Source organism: Chanodichthys erythropterus, chromosome 19 (genome assembly GCF_024489055.1).
Source record: "Chanodichthys erythropterus isolate Z2021 chromosome 19, ASM2448905v1, whole genome shotgun sequence".
NCBI lineage: Eukaryota > Metazoa > Chordata > Actinopteri > Cypriniformes > Xenocyprididae > Chanodichthys > Chanodichthys erythropterus.
In genome coordinates, this window is record NC_090239.1 from 22,167,187 (window position 1) to 22,191,047 (window position 23,861).

At 43.2% G+C, this 23,861-nt stretch overlaps 1 protein-coding gene across 6 annotated transcripts in view; it reads left to right on the forward strand.

Moving 5' to 3' along the window:
- The window catches only part of shisa6 (shisa family member 6), a 44,430-nt gene extending 37,491 nt beyond the window's left edge, over positions 1–6,939 (forward strand). For 4 of the 6 annotated variants that reach the window (XM_067369988.1, XM_067369989.1, XM_067369990.1 and 1 more), the window contains 3 exons: positions 3,677–3,829; positions 5,997–6,311; positions 6,429–6,939. In XM_067369988.1, coding sequence (XP_067226089.1) covers positions 3,677–3,829; positions 5,997–6,311; positions 6,429–6,772 — 812 coding nt within the window. In that variant the 3' untranslated portion in view covers positions 6,773–6,939. Of the gene's footprint in view, positions 1–3,084; positions 3,106–3,676; positions 3,830–5,996 lie in introns of all 6 variants that reach the window. The other 2 variants (XM_067369986.1, XM_067369987.1) reach the window with 1 other exon arrangement.
- The last annotated feature ends 16,922 nt before the right edge of the window (positions 6,940–23,861 follow it).

Sequence of the window (23,861 nt, forward strand, 5' to 3'; positions counted from 1 at the left end):
AAAACAAGAACCTTGATTTGAGTTAATGTTTGCAATAAGGGCAGCGCTCGGGCTGGTGGTTAAATCTTCCAGCTGTAACGTGGGGCTGGAAAGCTTCTTACTGGTGAGCAGAAACGGCTCAGCTCGTTAGCACTGATTAAATCGCTGCCGTTGGTGAAGCACTCGAGTCTGACTGGGGTTGGTGGAGGATGGGAGTCTAAAGATGGATCGCTTTCCCACCCAACAAGCTTCAAAGGCACCTCAATGGATCTGTGTTTATATGACAAAGCCTGTTACTGCATTCACACGGAGCAGCTAATGCACTGCATGAAACGAAATTGCTGTGATTTATGATTACTTGTGTAGCATGGTGGGTCGTCTCGGCCTGCAGTCCAGATCTTTAAGAGCCTGCACAATATATGCGTTTTGTCTATTAACATATGCTAATATAAAACAGTTTTTGATAAATTAACACACATAGAAATACATGCACACACACATACATATTAAATATGTATGTATATGGAACCCTGTTTCCGCCTCAAAGTAAATATATTTCTTTGTGAAATCAAAGGTCACAACTATCAAAAAATACATATTCAATTAGAGGAAATAAAGTCAAAGTTATGAAAGAAGAAATCTCACAACTAACTCTGAGGTGGAAAGTGGCCTCCATTATCATTACACATAGTTCAATAACACACTGCCGTTCAAAAGTCCGGGGTCAGTAAGATTTCGTTTCTTTTTCTTTTTTTGATAGAAATAAATTATTTTATTCATCAAGGACACATTAAATTGACAGTAAAGACATTTATAACATTACACAAGATTTTATTTCAAATAAATGCTGTTCCTTTGAACTTTCTATTCATTAAAGAATCCTAAAAAATAAAATGTATGACTTTTTCCACAGAAATATGAAGCAGCACAAATGTTTTCAACATTGATAATAATCATAAATGTTTCCTAAGCAGCAAAGCAGCATATTAAAATGATTTCTGAAGGATCATTTGACACTGAAGACTTCGATCACAGGAATAAATTCACATAGAAAACGTCTTAGGTTACTCATGTAACCATGGTTCCCTGAGAAAGGGAACAAGACACTGCGTCCCCTAGAGGGCACTACAGGGAATGCCTCTGGCATGACCGGTGTCTGAAGCAGGAGTCTAAACATGACAATGAACGTGACATTGGCAGGCGGCAGTCCATGACATCACTGCTGGTGCGACCATGAGTATAAAAGAGCACCTGTGAAATACATCATCCTCTTCTGCTCTGAAGCAAGCACAATGTTCTGTCACCATTCCTGATTTCTAAAACACACCCACAGCATTTGGCGTGATCTTGCAGCTGTCAGAGCAAAAACAAAAAACAAAAGCTGATAGTCTCTGTATGTTTTTCTGTCGTCTTTGGATGTGTTCATATGTAAACTGTGTGACCTTATTTTTATCCATTAGATCAAAAGATCCGAAAAAAAACCCCACACATTTACCAGCCCATAGACCCCCTTCTCGAAGAAATCAGGACAGAAGTTTTTGAAAGTGGCACCTGCGAGCCCCACGACCTCAGTCTCCTACTCGCCTCCTAAACGGTGCGAAACCCTGAGACACAGATGACTGTCCGAGACAGTCGAGAGCAAATTTTCTTCATAGAAAAGTGCTCACAATGCACACAAACAGCCCGCTCAAGGACTGAGCTTGCATGCTTCTCGCCCATGCAAATAACGCACATATCGTGTGTGTCAGCAGGTGTTAGATAGCGCTGACATGAATTAACACACTTCCTAAAGGACTTAGTTGTTGTGTTTAGACTCATGCTTCAGACACCGGTCATGCCGGGGGCATTCCCCATAGCGCCCTCTAGGGGATGCAGTGTGAGTTCCCATTGGAAAGTGAACAGCTAATTTAAATTGTAATAATATTTAATAGATTTCACTGTGTCTTTGATCAAATAAATACAGCCTTGGTGAGCAGAAGAAACTTTAACATTAAAAAAATCATTAAACAAAACAAAAAAATATTTTGAACGGTAGTGTATATGATATAAAATATAGTCTGGATGAATATACAGTGTCCTCCAAAAGTTTGGAAATGCTGTAGGCAGGGTGGGGTTTGGGACAATATATGAATCATTATCATTTTGTGATGACTGCATTGCTAAAGTACAACCTGAACTATGAAAGTATATTTTGTTAAAGCTGCAGTCCGCAACTTTTTTGTGTTAAAAATGTACAAAAAATGATAAAATGAGAATATACAACATGAATCCATTTTCCATACCGTGTTTTTGTCTTATCCTGAATCATTATGGTACACTTATAATAAGTGTTTATATTCTATTTCAGACCGGACTGGTAGACCCGCCGCAGAGTATCACAGTAACTGCGTCACTCGCCATAGACACACACGGAGAAAAGTAGCTCCGGCTACAATGTTCTTCCGCAAGACGCGTGCAGTTCTGTTTATTAACCGCTAGAGGGCCAAAAATCACGGACAGCAGCTTTAAATAAGAAATTCATAACATAGAAAACCCTGCTGACAATCAATCGATCAATCAATCAATCAAATGAAACATTAAATGAGCCTAAGATGGTTTCCTGGTCTTATCATGGCCAGGCCATTGTTATATAATCAATTATTATATAATCAAAAAGAAAATCATTATTGTTGGTCTTCATTGATAATTGCAAGTTACTAGAATGCATTTACACCGAGAAATGATGATGATTTACACTTATATTGTCCAAAAGCGCACTTTGAATCCAATGGCGTTTGGTGGACAGAATGATGTATATATGCAGTAAATGAAACCGGTTTCAGAAGAGCTCGCCGGTACACACGCCTCTAACATCACATCACGTGTTTTCATTGTTCGCCTGGTTCCTCCACACTGTAGCTGTGAAAATCCTCACGTTGTCTGGACATTGTTCTCTACAGCTGGTGCAACTAGTCACTCCGACAAAAAGCCAAAATGTCATTTCACGATGCTTCATCATTACAAGAGCACCAAAAAACAAAGCATCCCGTCCCCAACTCTATTTCATTTGCTCTCTCCACATAGTGCTGTTATTGAACTGCGTTCTTTTTCCCTTGAATTGACCAGCTCACAGATCTCTAAGGCATGGTAAGTTATCTTCGCAACATCATTGATTTTTAATCTTTCCTCTTCCACCTCCTCCTCCTCCTCCTCCTCCCTCCAATGAAGATGAATGTTTTCCACTTCACACACCACAAACAGCTGAACCCCAATGCATGTACTGAGCAAATGCAAATGCAGTTGTGTAAACATTGCTCGTCCTCTGTATCTCCCCACCGTCCGTCTGTCCGTCCCAGGAGTGTTGTTGCGTCTCAGCCTCATTCTGCTGCGCTAGTCGCTGCCCTATTTATAAACCGGGCTTGATCCTCGGCCTGGCCAGACTCAGACTGGCGTGACGGGCACACATCGCATCACATCCGTCACCACACCCAATGAGACGGCCGATTGGCCTGCGACGCCGCGACTCTTGTCTTTTTATAGCCACTAAATCCCAGTCCAGAAGTTCCCATCATCCCTCCACACAGTAATGTCTTCCAACATGTCAAGTGTGTGCTGAGACATGAACACAGAGCTTTCGTTTTACAATGGAGATGCATGAATTTGTGATTTTGACTGTGCCCAGTTAAAGATGAGATGGTTTGTTTTGTCTTGCCCGCAGAGAGCACCCGGATGAACAGTATCCTCACCTCACAGACCGAGCCATACGATCTGTCCTTCTCTCGCTCCTTCCAGAGTCTCTCTCATCTCCCCCCTTCCTACGAATCTGCCGTGAAAGCTGACCTCAACAAATACTCCTCGCTCAAGAGACTAAGTATGTGTCAGTCTAATGTCCTCAGCTCTGCTAATGATCTTTCTTTAGGGGTCTCGGGGCCAGTGACAGTGTCGCAAAACCACGAGACCCAGAGTCACGGCGTCATGCGTCTCACAGTCCAAAATGTGAGATGTAGAGTATCAAAAATTTCCAATTTAATTATAATCGTATTTATTGTAACACTTTACAGTAACGTTCAGTTTGTTGGTGTTCATTAATGCAAAAATGAATAGCACTTTTACAGCAATCATTCAAGTCAATGTTAATTTTTACATTCCAAGTTGTATAATACATAATGAATGAACAAAAATAAACATGGATAAAAAGTGTGTGCATTAACCTAGAACATTAAATCCTGAAAACATTGTTCATTCAGGGACTGTATTTCTGCAGATTTTTCTAGATTTGTAAAAATCAGGGCAAATGATGGTCTGTTAGTATGGAAGATTTAACAGTTTATCAATGCACATTTGATGGCGACGAACGAAAAGTGATTCAAGGACGAGGCTCCTTCAGATCCTAGAAAGGCAGTTGGACTCTTTTCCACTCCATCAAGTCAATCAGAGCATCTTATTTTCTATCCGCTGTGCAGGCTAATCAGTAATCAACATTCGAGCGTGATACATTGTTTCCCGCCATCGTGATTCCTATGTAAATGCATTCATGCCGGCTCTGTCTTTGTAAACACTGTATATTTGCTGCGGCTTCTATATGTTGAGTAAAATCACTTTGCATAGGCAAATGTAACTGTGATGTAACGGAGGGAGTCATGGCTCGCCGCGGAAAGGAGACCCTTCATTTCACCTGATCAGGATGTTAGTATTCTTCCTCAACAGGCAGCGATTATCCGCTGGCACGGGTTCGATCTGAATCTGATATCACTGAGTAAAGCTTTCTCGTGGCCTTAGCCCTATCTTATTGATTCAGCTAGTGGCAGGTTCTTTTGCTGTGTAATAAGGTCTCAGCTCATTATATTCCCTAAGTGAAGAGTAAATTCCCCTGAGGCTTGTGTAATTGCATAAAGAACGCTCCAGATCTCTCCCGGCCCTGAACCCGGCCAGACACTGACAGGCCCGCTCATCTGCAATTCTTCCACGTCCGCCAAGCCTCCACCAGTGAAAACATGCAATCATACACTAAACTATTCATGGCAGCAGACCCTCCTTAAAACTGTTGTGCGGCAGCGCCTCCATCGAATCTCAGATAAGCCTCTGAAGCAGGTTATTTGTTGTAGGGTGTAGCCGAAAGGCTTAGCTGTTTCTTTGGGAGCTTCAGTGGAATTTTGCACTGACAGATCGTGTTGGATGCAGGAGACTCCTGTTAATAACATCCCGAGTATCTTCCTCCAGATGTTTATTTTGCTAATATCCACAAACCTTGAAAAGGAGACTCCTTTATGAAGGAAGATTAATTGAATCTGTAATCACCATAAACAGATTATGTGCCATTAATTTCCCCAAATAACACAGTGTTCGTCCTTTCGGCGAGTGTGATGGTGCTACTGAGCTCTTTTATCTCCTAACAAACTGAATCTAATCCCCTCAAGAGATGCTGTTTCAAATGTCCCACAAATATGACTGCCACTACTCAGGCTGTGAATTATTGTGCACTTTTTTTATTTTTCACAAACCTCTCATCACAGTTATTCGATTAATTCCCACTTAAAGAAAGATTTGTGGCTGTAATTTTGTTTGATACACTCCTTTATTGCATTGACTTCGATATTACTGAGCTCTAAATGTGTGGAGAAATCTATCAAGTGTAACTGAGATCTCAAGGACATCAGCTCCCCCCGATTGTATTCATTCCACCTCGAGCAGAGGATAATTTCATTATTTCCAGTTCCAATCACACAGGCGTTACAGTACAGCCAGTCAAAAAGGAAAGTTGTTTCAAAAGCAGTAAGACCTGGGGCTTCATTTATAAAAGATGTGCATATGATGATCCTAAATGTGAACCAACGACAGCTTCCGAAATGTTCCTATGAATGATTTATAAAAGTCTGTATGCACAAAAAAATGTGCATCTAAGCGTAATATATACAAGCACATCAGCTCCACCAATGCATTTTATAAATGAGGCCCCAGGAACATGCATTGGCAAGTAACCTCTGGTTTCAGGTTGACTTGAATACTCTGACACTTACACTGCTTGTGCTTTTACACAGCGGATAAGGACGTTGACGACTACTACAGCAGGAAGAGGCATCTTCCAGACCTAGCGGCACGAGGAACTCTTCCTTTGCACATGATCAAGATAAACCAGGAGTCTCAGAGCAGCCAGCAGCAGCAGCAACAGGTCCAGCAGCAGCAGCAAGCGCCCCGCCAGCGTCCCCGCAGAGTTCAGAGGGCCATGTCCCAGGACCGCGTGCTGTCCCCTGAACGCAGCCACGCGGACGACTACCCTATATCCCCCTACGGCATGCCTCCGTACGGCGGACGCATCCTCTCCGACGAGCAGCTCCTGTCGGCCGAGCGCCTGCGCTCGCACGAGCGGCTCATCTCGCAGGACCGCCACTACTCCCAGGACCGCATCCACGCGCAGGACCGGCTTCACTCTCAGGAACGCCTGCATTCCCAGGACCGCCTCTACTCCCAAGACCGCCTCTACTCCCAAGATCCGCTGATCTCTCCCGACAAGATGATGTCCATCAAGCGCTCCGGGTTCTACAGTTCAGACAAGTCCATGTCCAGAGCCATATCGCACACGGACGTGTTCATGCCCACCACGCCGGTCCTGGACCGCTATAAGATGACAAAAATGCACTCCCATCCCAGTGCCTCAAACAACACCCCACAGAACACTTCTACCATGAACCAGACGGCCTCCAAGAGGCAGGCCTTCGCCTCGCGCCGCACGCAGACGGTGGAGCAGCTACACTACGTTCCCCAGCAGCATCACCATCACTACCGCACAGGGAGCAAGACCGAAGTAACTGTTTAACCGCTCGGAAACTCACGGACAGTTGAGCCACGAGCCAACGGAAGCGTACGAGAGCCAGACTAGTCTCAGATCCGGACTTTTCCAGCAGTTCTTCAGTAACTGACCCAGCACCAGCTACTCTAGAGTCAATACCCAGACCATTCTGTGTGCATATCCATTCGTTTATTTGTGTTCGTTTATCACTGATGAGGAAGGACTTGCTTGCCAGATTCTGCATTCATAAGGGCTTTGCATGGGGATTCGCAGACAGCGTCAGAAGAAAGAACGTATAATAAAAGGTTTGGACATGGAACAGAACTGTATAAATTTATATATAAATACACACATATATATATAAATACAAATACTGTTTGTACTTCCGGTCCTAGTCAATAGCTTTAGAAGTTCTTATGATGTTCGCGCACTTCTTTCGGTGCCTCTACGAAAATGTTCCATTTCAGCAACGAAGTGGTTTTGTGGGTTAAAAAGCACAATCAAGTAAAAGTTGAGTTTTGTTCTGTTTTGCTCATTCGTTCGGTGGGTGATGGCTAGCATATATCAGTTTGTTGTTCAATTAATGGCCATTCATTATTTTGCGAAGATGATTGTAAATAAGCTCTTTTAGCACCAGTAAATGGACGAGTCTGTCCTGGTTGGCATTTGTATTATTGTAGTTTGATTTTTAGAGGTCCAAGACTTCTTCAGAACTATAGACAACCCACTAACCCAGTGTTGGACCATTTAAAATAATATGATACTGTACGTGTGTCTGTTCAAATGTGTTTGTAGAACGAGAATCGGGCGAATGTTGCTGAAAAATATGACAACTGTTGATTTCTGGCTGTAGACTGTGTTGCAGTGACTCACAAGACAAATGAGTATATTATGCTTGTTGTAGTAGCTTCAAATAAACCGTCCTTATTTTTCTAAACATGAAAATGAATGTGAAAAAGGTTCATGTGCCTCAAAAAATGCTGAAACGCTGAAAGAGCTCCAGTCTAATAGTCCATGATATTGAGATGGCTAAATTAAGGTGAGAAGATAAACCCATTTTTAAGAAAAACACAGAAAGGGGCTTTGGAAGAGCTGAACATGCAATATATCAAAAGAAAGAACAGAGCCTCTGCTTCATGTTTTTTTTTTTTTTTTTTAAATCAACACTTGAATTTGGGTAAGTTTGGGTAAGAACAAAAAGATGAGAAAAAAGTTTTTTTTTTTTTTTTTTGTTCGGATGGGATTCAGAACGAGAATCAAAACACAGACGGAGTAGATGTAGTCCATCAACACCCTCAAAGCTTCATTACTTTCAGTCAGTAATGTTAGGCAGTTTTCATTTATATGCTGTTGAATGTCTGATGATTGAGTTATTTTACAATGTGCATCAGCAATATTTCTGCTTTGTCTTCACCTGTGTTTTGATCCAGAGATTCTGTACTCTTTCAGAAGGTGCGTAATAGCGCCCCCTACCGTATAAAAGTGAAAACATGAATTCAAGTAGGGCTCACACATCTAACTCCGCCCACATCCAAGTGTGGCTTCAGAAGCCACACCCGTGTCCAATACGTCACCTCGTGACTCCAAACTACACCACTTCACCAGCGATCCCGCTCTGCAGGTAACTTCATTGGTTACAGTGACGGGAAGGTTTAGGGATCAGTGTTTGGTGTAGGCAATCAGTACTGTGATTGACACTACCAATGAAACCTTAAGAATCGGCTGCAGGGCGGCATGGGCCTGGTTTTTGACGTCACACTTGGATGTGGGCCGGGTTGGATGTCCACCGCAGGTTGCAGTGAGATGCTTCTCAGATATTTTGAGACAGGGATAGCTGCAGGTCGGTGTAATGGGCGTGCTGAAAGGTGAATTGCTACAACAGAAACTAACCCCTAACCCTACCCCACGCCCAACAGACAGCTTTCTAGACCAATGATAAAGACCTTTCTCCCGACCTTTCGGCACGCCCATTACTCTAACCTGCAGAAACCCACACTTGGATATTTTTGTCAATGGCGGGGAAAGAGTTAATGAAAGTGAAAGAGGGGGAAATATGACAAACAAGCGCCATAAAAGTCTCATCAACGCGGATGTGATTTTTGTGCAATATTCCAAAACTGATGCCAAACTCTCCATTTAACAATGTATTTCACCAGCTTTCTCTTTAGGGCATTGCTACATGACAACCTTACCTGAAAGTTTCAGGGAAGCACTTATTCACTTTTAAATGTTTTTTGGTTTATTTATAAATCATGTTACAGTTAAACTTTGGAAACACTTGAGTAAAATAGTCGGAGAGAAAAATAAATGTAATTATGTACACCTAGAAATCAGAACGGCACGACAAATCGTCACGTCTTCCAGCAGAGCTCTCATGCAGAGACAGAGAAAGCCAATGTATCTGAAAACTAACCAACCAAATATGCTTTGGCGACTAGGTGATATATTGGGTTATTTTGTCATTTTTTTGGACATGTGACTTAATACCCGCTGCTCGCATCCCAGCCGGAGCTGGCGAAACCTCCTTTAAATTCATTGAACTTCAGGGGTGAAAATGCAGTTCTCACACACAAACAAAGCCTTTTGCATTTGCATTCCTTATTTGCAGAAGCTTTAGGGGTGAGACGGACTCGCATCTGCGTTCCTCGTGCCTCACCTCTTCCCTATCAGCATTTAGATGAAAATATGACACTTAAATGGAGTCTGTGTAGCAGATTGGTTGAAGTGCTGGTAGTAAAACCAGACACTAAAGCTTCCACTGTGTGCAAATGGCTGCCGACTAAAACATCGTTCACATATGAAATAATGAAAAGCCCTCCAGGTCTCTGCTTCTGAGAGCAATGTCTTGTTCAGCCAAAATGCAATGTTTCGTGCTAAAAATTTTATCCCGGTCAGGTTGAGGTATAAGGCAGGCTCTCCCTGTATGAATCTAAAACATTATTCGTCAATTATTTACCGTCTGTCAGTCAGAGCGGCCGAGAGCAAAGACAAGAGATGCTTTTTAACCGCAGTGGATGGAAACATGCTTCTGAAAAAGGCATTTTTTGTACCGGAAACTGGCAGTTTAGCCTTGTGCTGCACAGAAACACACTGACTTTCCATCATTCTCTTAAGGACTCTCATAAGGCTTGAATACACCACATAAATCTTTATATTCCACACGGTACTTGTGAATAATATAGGCAATGGTGCATTTCGAAAGCTTTTAAAGAAAAAGAAGTGGCTCCAAGCGCTTCCATTAAGTTTACAGTTTGCTCTTGTCTCAAATTACCATATTTCAGAAAGCCAAAGTGAAGAAGTGCCACCATTCTCTGGAAATTAGCATACAGCCTGCTTTAATATTACATATACTGCACCATCGCCGGCTCTCGTGTAAGTCATTTCTCAAGACTGACCTGTAGCCTAGCAACCAACGTTTCCCATGGAAAATGATTAAAGCTCCTTCTTTAGATTCTGAGCAGGAGTCTCTGATAGATTTCTGCCTTTGCCCAGTGCATGTTCCCGGCGGCGCAGACATGCCCTGCGTGATGGCAGATGTGAATGGTGGCGTGTGACGTGTGACGTGTACGACGAATGCAGATGTTTTACATAACTGTATATCATCCTACAATACATTTATGAGCCACTGGGGAGACACGAGCTTTCCCTTTTTCCTCGAAGAAGAAAAGATATACACATTACACATTAATATTACATTTTTAAAGGTCTAGTTCAACCACGAATGACATCATGTCATGTGACTGTCTTCCTTCAGAACACGAAAGATGCTATATAATGAAAAGTGACCGGCCTGTCAAGCTCCAAAAGTTCCAGAAACAACTTTTGAAGTAGTCCATATGACTTGTGCAGTATTTTCCAATGAACAGCCCTTAAATCTCATTTGCGCTTGTGCATGTGCCACAAAACAATGAATGCATTTGCCATCGTTGTCATCAAACCAGGTGTGCCAAAAAAAGCTCTCACGTGACTTAAAATATGACGCAACCGGTTTGGTTGCTTGTGAGAATGTGCATGAGATCAGACATCAGCAAAATCCCACTAGTGTGAGTTTAAGATAATAGAAAGTGACATTCCCCAGTGAACTCTTTAGCATTGATTTGACAGCAGTCCTGACACTGTATAATGAGCTGTATCGTGACCAACTTGATTAATTGCTTTCACCAATTTACCGTTCATTTAATCATGGACGGCTGCCAATGTCTCTGCGAACAAAAACTCAGTCGTCTCGTCTGACATTCTTATCTCCTCCTCTGATATCCACAATCAATACAAAAGCAATCGGATAAGAAAACTAAATTTTCTTCTTTAATGCTTTAGAAATAAAAAAAGAAAAGATTCCTAGTCCAAACCATAAACAAACACTGCCTGCTTAAAAAACACAGAGAATGTGGTTTTGTATTGAACACAATGTGTAAACAATCTCAGATCAGGCTGGAAAAAGTATGTGAACCCTTAATAACTTTATTGTAATAACAGGCTGATCCTGCTTCGGCAGCAATAACCTCCACCAAACGAATCAGACCTGCACCGTTCCTCTTTACAAACCACTTTAAACAATGCAATGTTCTTGGATGTTTGGCGTGAATCGCTCTTTTGAGGTCAGGACTGATCTGCTGCTGTGCTTTAGATTCCCCTGAAAACTCTCCTGAGATCGTGTTGGTCTTACTGTGAATGTCAGGACCAGCTTTATGAAGTCAACATTTTTAATCTTAAGCGATCTTCAGTATTGAGATGACAAAAAACGATTATAATGTACTTTCAGTGAAAGCATCTTCAAAATGGCCACCTGTAAATGTGTTTTATTTGAGGTGACGCTAGTGAATGCAGTCGCTTTGATCAGACTGTTTTGAAGTCATTCTGTTTCCACACTGAACGAAGGGAATGTGTTCAAACAATACATGACGACGTATTATTGAGTGTCGCTTAAGCAGCTTCTGTTCTGTTGTTGTGATTTTTATGACCAATTTGTTTAGAAATGCAGGAAAATCCAAAGGCTCACATACTTATTTTCTGGAAATGTAGATGGAAACTCAGTTCCATGCAGCGTTTCATTGACGCCTGAAACCTTAAACCTCACACTTCTCTTTTGATGCCTCACGAGCGCCGATATTCCTTTCAAGAAATGCAAATCTACAGTAGTTCAAATGTAAAATTCAGAGAACAAAGTGCTTCTTAACGGCTGCGGTGGAACGTATGATCAAATAAACGAAGAACATTAATCATATTTAACTGATGTGAACACAAACAAATGGAGAAGCAAGTTTTCCCTTATATTTTTTGTCTGTTTGTACAAATCTTTCATATTTATTTCTTTAACGTATTTGTCTTATATCCCTTACACTGGGACACGAGAGAAATGAATACGGAGAGCATGGAAGAAGCACATGAAGCTTTGTAATTGGATTCTGGATAGATTTATTGCTTTCCTCCACATATTCAGTTTCCCCGTGGCCTGTTTCATAGCTCGGTCTCTGTACGTGTTGTTAAGTTTTCTCAATAACAGATATAAGTGACCCTGGAGGCTCGTCGACGCTGCTGCGGATCCACACACACACTGCACGCTTTCTTCAGAATGACAGCTCAGTTTCTCAGGGTGAGAGGTTTGCATGTGATATAACACACATTTGTAGATCAACTACAGCAGAGTGACAAAAATACCTCATTTCGGCCATATTCTAAAGGACAGTTGTTGAAATATTTGCATCAGTAAATAGGTCTTGTTCGTAACTGGCCCTTATTAAGTTGGTAAAACTCAAATATGAAAAAGGAGAATTTGTGCTTTTAATTAAATTTCACAATTTTTGTGCAAACATCCCAACACCACAACAAATAAAGAAAATACTATTAAATACTATTATATGATATTATATGATAAAACAATATGTTTATTTATTGATTTATTCCATAATATATTTCTTGACAATAACAATCAGCATTAGTAATAATGATCAAATAGCAGCTTGGTGAAATAATACTTTGAATGTGGATGATCAGATTTGAAAGTTGTGATTGTTTCGTAATGTTTGTTAATGACTTGTATGTACGCAGAGGAAAAAAACAGATTTAATTGAATTTCATTCAGTTTCTGTTGGCAGCAGTATTACAGAATTATCTTGTTGAAAGTTTGCATCGTCCTTCACTAAACTATTTGAGCACTTTTCTTTGCCAAGTTTTCTGCGGTCTCTGTAAACAAGAACTTCATGGGATTAAAATCGGTTAATTAACCCTCTTCTGCTCCACAGATGACAGACCAAAGATTGCAAAGCATTAAAGAGACAAATGCAAGTAATGTTGACATTGCAGCATCCATAGAGGACGCGGTTTATGATTTCTCCTCAAATTAACACTCTAATTGCCTCACGGCTGCAGTAAAAGTTTATTGTGCTTTTAAGGTAATAGTTTAACGACTCTCTGAGTAAATACAGTCACTAAAGCCGCCCTTGCACACTTCCACCTCACTAGCTATATCAGTGTCGAGGATCCATCAGGAAACTCTGTCGGGATAACGGGGTGAATTTCTTTAGTTACAGGGCCTGAAAACTTCATGCACACGTCTTCAAAACTCTTTAAGCAGATTACAAGAACTCATCAGCTAAGAGAATATCTAAGCTTAAGAAATAACCATATGATAACTATAGGATAAGAATAATTGTCATGTATATGGGTCATCACATGTCTTTAATGTCGTCTCAGTAGGTGGAGAAGCGTCTGCTCATGCAGTATATGCTGGAAGAGCAAACAGCATCCTGAACCTCTGTTTAAGTTCATGGAAGATGTGCAGCAGAAAACAGTGATTAAAATCTTCCTGTGTGTAATTAAAACGGGTTTTTCAGAGAGATTCCCAGAAAGCCAGATGCCTTTACATTCATTACAGCGCTAATGGTGCAAACAGGCGTTCTTTGTGTCGCGGGTCCGAGTGTTTGTGTTTGTCTGACCTGTGTGTGGGAGTGTTAAACTATAGTGACAGGTCTCAGAAACCATCACAATCAACTCATTTAACCAAATCAATTGGTAAATCAACCAAACAACACTTGTTAATATCCAGCTGCTGTCATTAAAGTCTCGGCTGGAGGCTCTCAGGTGATGCGTTATGTGACGCACATCTAGGGTGCTTAAAAGAATAAAATGAGCTGAATGTTCGCCTTCGTGTGAATTTAAAGGAGCAGTAGCCGCTGCTGTGCATTCGACCGGCTTCATTCATCGAACTGCCCTGTCTTTAAAACCTTTTTAATTTTTCATAACAATGTAGTCAATGTGAATTTATGCCAGTGAATCTTATAAATGCATTAATATATTCATAAATGCTTAGGTTTGCCATCTTCTCATCTGCGTTCTGTTTGCTGTGTCCTCCAGAATGAGAAGAGGAAAAACTAAAACTGCAATAACACACGGCCATAGAAATATGGATTGGTTAGCTGTCATGTCAAAATAAATAAATAAATAAAAAAAAAAAAAAAAAAAAAAAAATTAAACCTATTTCTTAATGCACAAAGTCTTTAATTCTTTCCCATATTATTCTAATTTTCATGAATCTTTCATATTTAAAATACTCGAGTACAGTCTAAAAAAGCTAATTTTTTCTGTAATAACCATATTTGTAAGAGTATTTCCTATAATACGGCGACAGCTGCTGTATATTAAGGGGGCGACAAAGATGTATATTAAGGGGGCGACACAGATTTATATTAAAGGGGCGACACAGCTGTATATTAAGGGGGTGACACAGCTGCTGTATATTAAAGGGGCGACACAGCTGTATATTAAGGGGGTGACAGCTGCTGTATATTAAGGGGGCGACACAGCTGCTGTATATTAATGGGGCGACACAGCTGTATATTAAGGGAGGCGACACAGCTGCTGTATATTAATGGGGCGACACAGCTGTATATTAAGGGAGGCGACACAGCTGCTGTATATTAATGGGGCGACACAGCTGTATATTAAGGGAGGCGACACAGCTGCTGTATATTAATGGGGCGACACAGCTGTATATTAAGGGAGGCGACACAGCTGCTGTATATCAAGGGGGCGACACAGCTGCTGTATATTAATGGGGCGACACAGCTGTATATTAAGGGAGGCGACACAGCTGCTGTATATTAAGGGGGCGACACAGCTGTATATTAAGGGAGGCGACACAGCTGCTGTATATTAAGGGGGCGACAAAGATGTATATTAATGGGGCGACACAGCTGCTGTATATTAAGGGAGGCGACACAGCTGCTGTATATTAAGGGGGCGACACAGCTGTATATTAAGGGAGGCGACACAGCTGCTGTATATTAAGGGGGCGACAAAGATGTATATTAAAGGGGTGACACACCTGTATATTTAGGGGGCGACACAGCTGTATATTAATGGGGCGACACAGCTGCTGTATATTAAGGGAGGCGACACAGCTGCTGTATATTAAGGGGGCGACACAGCTGTATATTAAGGGAGGCGACACAGCTGCTGTATATTAAGGGGGCGACAAAGATGTATATTAAAGGGGTGACACACCTGTATATTTAGGGGGCGACACAGCCGTATTTTAAGGGGGGCGACACAGCTGCTGTATATTAAGGGGGCGACACAGATTTATATTAAAGGGGCAACACAGCTGTATATTAAGGGGGTGACACAGCTGCTGTATATTAAGGGGGCGATACAGATTTATATTAAAGGGGCAACACAGCTGTATATTAAGGGGGCGACACAGCTGCTGTATATTAAGGGGGCGACACAGCTGCTGTATATTAAGGGGGCGACACAGCTGCTGTATATTAAAGAGCCGAAACAGCTGTATATTAAGGGGGCGACAGCTGCTGTATATTAAAGAGCCGAAACAGCTGTATATTAAGGGGGCGACAGCTGCTGTATATTAAGGGGGCGACAAAGATGTATATTAAGGGGGCGACACAGCTGCTGTATATTAAGGCGACACAGCTGCTGTATATTAAGGGGGCGACACAGCTGTATATTAAGGGAGGTGACACAGCTGCTGTATATTAAGGGGGCGACACAGCTGTATGTTAAAGGGGTGACACACCTGTATATTTAGGGGGCGACACAGCCGTATTTTAAGGGGGGCGACACAGCTGCTGTATATTAAAGAGCCGAAACAGCTGTATATTAAGGGGGCGACAGCTGCTGTATATTAAGGCGGCGACAGCTGCTGTATATTAAGGGGGCGACAAAGATGTATATTAAGGGGGCGACACAGCTGCTGTATATTAAGGGGGCGACACAGCTGCTGTATATTAAGGGGGCGACACAGCTGTATATTAAGGGAGGCGACACAGCTGCTGTATATTAAGGGGGCGACACAGCTGTATATTAAGGGGGCGACACAGCTGCTGTATATTAAAGGGGCAACACAGCTGTATATTAAGGGGACGACACAGCTGCTGTATATTAAGGGGGCAACACAGCTGTATATTAACACTCTGGGGGAGACAGCTGCTGTATATTAATGGGGCGACACAGCTGCTGTATATTAAGGAGACGACACAGCTGTTGTCTATTAAGGGGGCAACACAGCTGTATGTTAAGGTGCGACACAGCTGTATATTAAGGGGGGGACAGCTGCTGTATATTAAGGGGGCGACACAGCTGCTGTATATTAAGGGGGCGACACAGCTGCTGTATATTAAGGGGGCAACACAGCTGTATATTAACACTCTGGGGGGGACAGCTGCTGTATATTAAGGGGATGACACAGCTGCTGTATATTAAGGGGGCAACACAGCTGTATGTTAAGGTGCGACACAGCTGTATATTAAGGGGGGGACACAGCTGCTGTATATTAATGGGGCGACACAGCTGCTGTATATTAAGGGGACGACACAGCTGCTGTATATTAAGGGGGCAACACAGCTGTATATTAAGGTGCGACACAGCTGTATATTAAGGTGCGACACAGCTGTATATTAAGGGGGCGACACAGCTGTTGTATATCAAGGGGGTGACAGCTGCTGTATATTAAGGGTTCGACACAGCTGCTGTATATTAAGGGGGCAACACAGCTGTATATTAACACTCTGGGGGGGACAGCTGCTGTATATTAAGGGGATGACACAGCTGCTGTATATTAAGGGGGCAACACAGCTGTATGTTAAGGTGCGACACAGCTGTATATTAAGGGGGGGACACAGCTGCTGTATATTAATGGGGCGACACAGCTGCTGTATATTAAGGGGACGACACAGCTGCTGTATATTAAGGGGGCAACACAGCTGTATATTAAGGTGCGACACAGCTGTATATTAAGGTGCGACACAGCTGTATATTAAGGGGGCGACACAGCTGTTGTATATCAAGGGGGTGACAGCTGCTGTATATTAAGGGTTCGACACAGCTGCTGTATATTAAGGGGGCAACACAGCTGTATATTAAGGTGCGACACAGCTGTATATTAAGGGGGCGACACAGCTGCTGTATATCAAGGGGGTGACAGCTGCTGTATATTAAGGGGACGACACAGCTGCTGTATATTAAGGGGGCGACACAGCAGTATATTAAGGGGGCGACACAGCTGCTGTATATTAAGGGGGCAACACAGCTGTATATTAAGGCGGCAACACAGCTGCTGTATATTAAGGGGGCAACACAGCTGTATATTAACACTCTGGGGGGGACAGCTGCTGTATATTAATGGGGCGACAGCTGCTGTATATTAAGTGGACGACACATCTGCTGTATATTAAGGGGGCAACACAGCTGTATATTAAGGGGGCAACACAGCTGTATGTTAAGGTGCGACACAGCTGTATATTAAGGGGGGGACAGCTGCTGTATATTAATGGGGCGACACAGCTGCTGTATATTAAGGGGACGACACAGCTGCTGTATATCAAGGGGGCGACACAGCTGCTGTATATTAAGGGGACGACACAGCTGCTGTATATTAAGGGGGCAACACAGCTGTATATTAAGGTGCGACACAGCTGTATATTAAGGGGGCGACACAGCTGCTGTATATTAATGGGGCGACACAGCTGCTGTATATTAATGGGGCGACACAGCTGCTGTATATTAAAGGGGCGACACAGCTGCTGTATATTAAGGGGGCGACACAGCTGTATATTAAGGGAGGCGACGCAGCTGTATATTAATGGGGCGACACAGCTGCTGTATATTAAAGGGGCAACACAGCTGTATATTAAGGGGGGGCAGCTGCTGTATATTAATGGGGCGACACAGCTGCTGTATATTAAAGGGGCGACACAGCTGCTGTATATTAAGGGGGCGATACAGCTGAATAATAAGGCAGGCGAAGCAGCTGTATATTAAAGGGGCGACACAGCTGTATATTAAGGGAGGCAACACAGCTGCTGTATATTAAGGGGGGTGACACAGCTACTGTATATTAAGGGGGTGACAAAGCAGTATATTAAAGGGGCAACCCAGCTGTATATTAAGGCGGTGACAGCTGCTGTATATTAAGGGGGCGACACAGCTGTATATTAAGGGTTCGACACAGCTGCTGTATATTAAGGAGGCAACACAGCTGCTGTATATTAAGGGTTCGACACAGCTGCTGTATATCAAGGGGGCGACACAGCTGCTGTATATTAAGGGGGCGACACAGCTGCTGTATATCAAGGGGGCGACACAGCTGCTGTATATTAAGGGGGCGACACAGCTGTATATTAAGGGTTCGACACAGCTGCTGTATATCAAGGGGGCGACACAGCTGCTGTATATTAAGGGGACGACACAGCTGCTGTATATTAAGGGGGCAACACAGCTGTATATTAAGGTGCGACACAGCTGTATATTAAGGGGGCGACACAGCTGCTGTATATTAATGGGGCGACACAGCTGCTGTATATTAAGGGGGCGACACAGCTGTATATTAAGGGGGGGGACAGCTGCAGTATATTAATGGGGCGACACAGCTGCTGTATATTAAAGGGGCGACACAGCTGCTGTATATTAAGGGGGCGACACAGCTGTATATTAAGGGAGGCGACGCAGCTGCTGTATATTAAGGGGGGTGACACAGCTACTGTATATTAAGGGGGCAACAAAGCAGTATATTAAAGGGGCAACCCAGCTGTATATTAAGGCGGTGACAGCTGCTGTATATTAAGGAGGCAACACAGCTGCTGTATATTAAGGGGGCAACACAGCTGTATATTAAGGGGGGGACACAGCTGCTGTATATTAAGGGGGCGACACAGCTGTATATTAAGGGGGCGACGCAGCTGCTGTATATTAAAGGGGCAACCCAGCTGTATATTAAGGGGCGACAGCTGCTGTATATTAATGGGGCGACAGCTGCTGTATATTAAGGGGGCAACCCAGCTGTATATTAAGGGGCGACAGCTGCTGTATATTAATGGGGCGACACAGCTGCTGTATATCAAGGGGGTGACAGCTGCTGTATATTAAGGGTTCGACACAGCTGCTGTATATCAAGGGGGCGACACAGCTGTATATTAAGGGAGGCAACACAGCTGTATATCAAGGGGGGGGACAGCAGCTGCTATATATTAAGGGGGCGACACAGCTGCTGTATATCAAGGGGGCGACACAGCTGTATATTAATGGAGGCAACACAGCTGTATATCAAGGGGGGGGACAGCAGCTGCTGTATATTAAGGGGGCGACACAGCTGCTGTATATCAAGGGGGTGACAGCTGCTGTATATCAAGGGGGCGACACAGCTGCTGTATATCAAGGGGGCGACACAGCTGCTGTATATCAAGGGGGTGACAGCTGCTGTATATTAAGGGGGCGACACAGCTGCTGTATATTAAGGGGACGACACAGCTGCTGTATATTAAGGGGGCAACACAGCTGTATATTAAGGTGCGACACAGCTGTATATTAAGGGGGCGACACAGCTGCTGTATATTAATGGGGCGACACAGCTGCTGTATATTAATGGGGCGACACAGCTGCTGTATATTAAAGGGGCGACACAGCTGCTGTATATTAAGGGGGCGACACAGCTGTATATTAAGGGAGGCGACGCAGCTGTATATTAATGGGGCGACACAGCTGCTGTATATTAAAGGGGCAACACAGCTGTATATTAAGGGGGGGCAGCTGCTGTATATTAATGGGGCGACACAGCTGCTGTATATTAAAGGGGCGACACAGCTGCTGTATATTAAGGGGGCGATACAGCTGTATATTAAGGGAGGCGAAGCAGCTGTATATTAAAGGGGCGACACAGCTGTATATTAAGGGAGGCAACACAGCTGCTGTATATTAAGGGGGGTGACACAGCTACTGTATATTAAGGGGGTGACAAAGCAGTATATTAAAGGGGCAACCCAGCTGTATATTAAGGCGGTGACAGCTGCTGTATATTAAGGGGGCGACACAGCTGTATATTAAGGGTTCGACACAGCTGCTGTATATTAAGGAGGCAACACAGCTGCTGTATATTAAGGGTTCGACACAGCTGCTGTATATCAAGGGGGCGACACAGCTGCTGTATATCAAGGGGGCGACACAGCTGCTGTATATTAAGGGGGCGACACAGCTGTATATTAAGGGTTCGACACAGCTGCTGTATATCAAGGGGGCGACACAGCTGCTGTATATTAAGGGGACGACACAGCTGCTGTATATTAAGGGGGCAACACAGCTGTATATTAAGGTGCGACACAGCTGTATATTAAGGGGGCGACACAGCTGCTGTATATTAATGGGGCGACACAGCTGCTGTATATTAAGGGGGCGACACAGCTGTATATTAAGGGGGGGGACAGCTGCAGTATATTAATGGGGCGACACAGCTGCTGTATATTAAAGGGCCGACACAGCTGCTGTATATTAAGGGGGCGACACAGCTGTATATTAAGGGAGGCGACGCAGCTGCTGTATATTAAGGGGGGTGACACAGCTACTGTATATTAAGGGGGCAACAAAGCAGTATATTAAAGGGGCAACCCAGCTGTATATTAAGGCGGTGACAGCTGCTGTATATTAAGGAGGCAACACAGCTGCTGTATATTAAGGGGGCAACACAGCTGTATATTAAGGGGGGGACACAGCTGCTGTATATTAAGGGGGCGACACAGCTGTATATTAAGGGGGCGACGCAGCTGCTGTATATTAAAGGGGCAACCCAGCTGTATATTAAGGGGCGACAGCTGCTGTATATTAATGGGGCGACAGCTGCTGTATATTAAGGGGGCAACCCAGCTGTATATTAAGGGGCGACAGCTGCTGTATATTAATGGGGCGACACAGCTGCTGTATATCAAGGGGGTGACAGCTGCTGTATATTAAGGGTTCGACACAGCTGCTGTATATCAAGGGGGCGACACAGCTGTATATTACGGGAGGCAACACAGCTGTATATCAAGGGGGGGGGGACAGCAGCTGCTATATATTAAGGGGGCGACACAGCTGCTGTATATCAAGGGGGCGACACAGCTGTATATTAAGGGAGGCAACACAGCTGTATATCAAGGGGGGGGACAGCAGCTGCTGTATATTAAGGGGGCGACACAGCTGCTGTATATCAAGGGGGTGACAGCTGCTGTATATCAAGGGGGCGACACAGCTGCTGTATATCAAGGGGGTGACAGCTGCTGTATATTAAGGGGGCGACACAGCTGCTGTATATCAAGGGGGCGACACAGCAGCTTTATATTAAGGGGGCGACACAGCTGCTGTATATTAAGGGGCGACAGCTGCTTTATATTAAAGGGGCGACACAGCTGTATATTAAGGGGGCGACACAGCTGCTGTATATTAAGGGGCGACAGCTGCTTTATATTAAAGGGGCGACACAGCTGTATATTAAGGGGGCGACACAGCTGCTGTATATTAAGGGGGCGACACAGCTGCTGTATATTAAGGGGCGACAGCTGCTTTATATTAAAGGGGCGACACAGCTGTATATTAAGGGTTCGACACAGCTGCTGTATATCAAGGGGGTGACAGCTGCTGTATATCAAGGGGGCGACACAGCTGCTGTATATCAAGGGGGTGACAGCTGCTGTATATTAAGGGTTCGACACAGCTGCTGTATATCAAGGGGGCGACACAGCAGCTTTATATTAAGGGGGCGACACAGCTGCTGTATATTAAGGGGCGACAGCTGCTTTATATTAAAGGGGCGACACAGCTGTATATTAAGGGGGCGACACAGCTGCTGTATATTAAGGGGGCGACACAGCTGCTGTATATTAAGGGGCGACAGCTGCTTTATATTAAAGGGGCGACACAGCTGTATATTAAGGGTTCGACACAGCTAACTCACTCACTGAGCCCAAAATAAACTGATCTGTGAAGCAGAAGGACAGAGGGAGTGATTGTAATGAGAGGGTAGGCTGAAAAATATTTAAGACCGATTACTGTTAAAGTGTTTGTTTTGGCTCTCAGGCTTTCCATGCTTGCTCTTTTCACAAATATCTTTTGCTAGATGAAACGGACAGCGTTTGAGCTGTGAATGTGCTGCAGACGGTCTGTCACTGAATATCCCGGTTATACTGTAAGCACATCTTCGCCAGCTAGAATGGTAGCAATAGCTTTATCAATCTCTCATTTTACAATCAACACTTAGTTCATTAGTTCTATCAAGCATTCTTGCTTCTCAAAATAAGTGAAGGATAATCCTGATCCTGCCATGAATCCAGAGACAGAAGAGTGTTACATGTGCGTCCCATCTCGTGCCCTCCATGAACAGCCAGTGGATATAGGTGCCCTCTCTGTAAATTCTCCATGTTGTTGGTCATCTCACCCTCTGATTCTTCATGATGTGATTCTTCAGAACGATAACAGACTAAAAACTCTCCATCCAAGAATATAATTGTTTTTTAATGAAAAAGTCACAGCTGAATATAAAAACATAAAACAAAACCAAGGATGCTTGAAAAATGTGTTTATTTTCTGATAAAAATCTCACTGTCAGAATGCCGTCTCTTTCATTTCATTCTTTAGTTTTTACAGCATAATATTCCCTCAATGCAATGTGTTCAGGAACGTGCATAATTTTGATATCTTAATGTTTTTTTTCATGTTAGAAAAGGACTGATTCTGTACAGGCTCCACACAGTAATGAACATCATCTCAATAACTGAATCAAATTAAATCAAACCACATTCTGCCAAGGCCAAAATCATTCTCTAGTCAATAGTTGTCTTTTCTTCATAAGGCTTAACATCGTTCAGGGATTTAATGCAGTTAAAATAGGTCTGAAAAGAGCAACACGATCTCTCACCTAGCGATTTAATTTCTCCCGTTACCAAGTGCCAGAAAGAGACTGGATGTGTCATTCTAGCAGGTGTGCGAAGAAAGCAATAACTGACTGCATATCAGATTTTAATAATATGGCATAAAAATCATTCAGCCACCTGATCAGCATTTGATGTGATGATGAGAACCCAACAGCAGCAGACAAAAGATTTCTGAGGAACAGGTGGAAGAAACACAGTATAACATCACGTGATTTAGTTACAGGTGTGTGTGTGTGTGTGTGTGTGTGTGTGTGTCTAACCTTCAGGCCCAGATTGAGCTCTTTTAAGGGCTTTTCACACTTGAAATAGTTAACCTTGGGTCATTCTAAACCCCGGGTAAACAGAATCCTGGGTTATCTTGCTTAATTTTTTTGATAAGTCATCCATTGATTAAAATTTAACAAGCCAAAATGATACAGTTAATTATTCATTTTTGGTAATTTTTCCATTGGCTCGTCTTAAAGCCTTGACTGATAATTTACTGAGGTATGTTTATTGGTGACAAGCTAACAAAATATGATGTGTACAAACACTGTGAGGAATTAATTTTTAAAGTAAGACATGTAAGAAAGCACACGCATGTGATGACGTTGTTTTCATTCCCATCAGCGTCTGAATTCGCTGGAATACAGTACATAGAGAATGAGAGAATGATTTCAGAGCACGTGGATGTGAAATCGGGCCATTCTCTCAGTAGATCTATTTGTCTCTGTCAGATACATGAGGAGTTAATGCAAAGCGGTCATTGCTTACAAATCCCAATCTCTTAACTTAAAAAGGTCAGCTGTCATAAAGCATTCAAGCACTCTAACACGGCTCCCATATCTCATCGTTTAAATGTCAGAGGCCTCCAAACCAGCCGACTGCTGGGAAATGAGCCGACTTTAACCTCTCCAGACACGAGGGCCTTTCAGTGTCTGTCTGAGGAC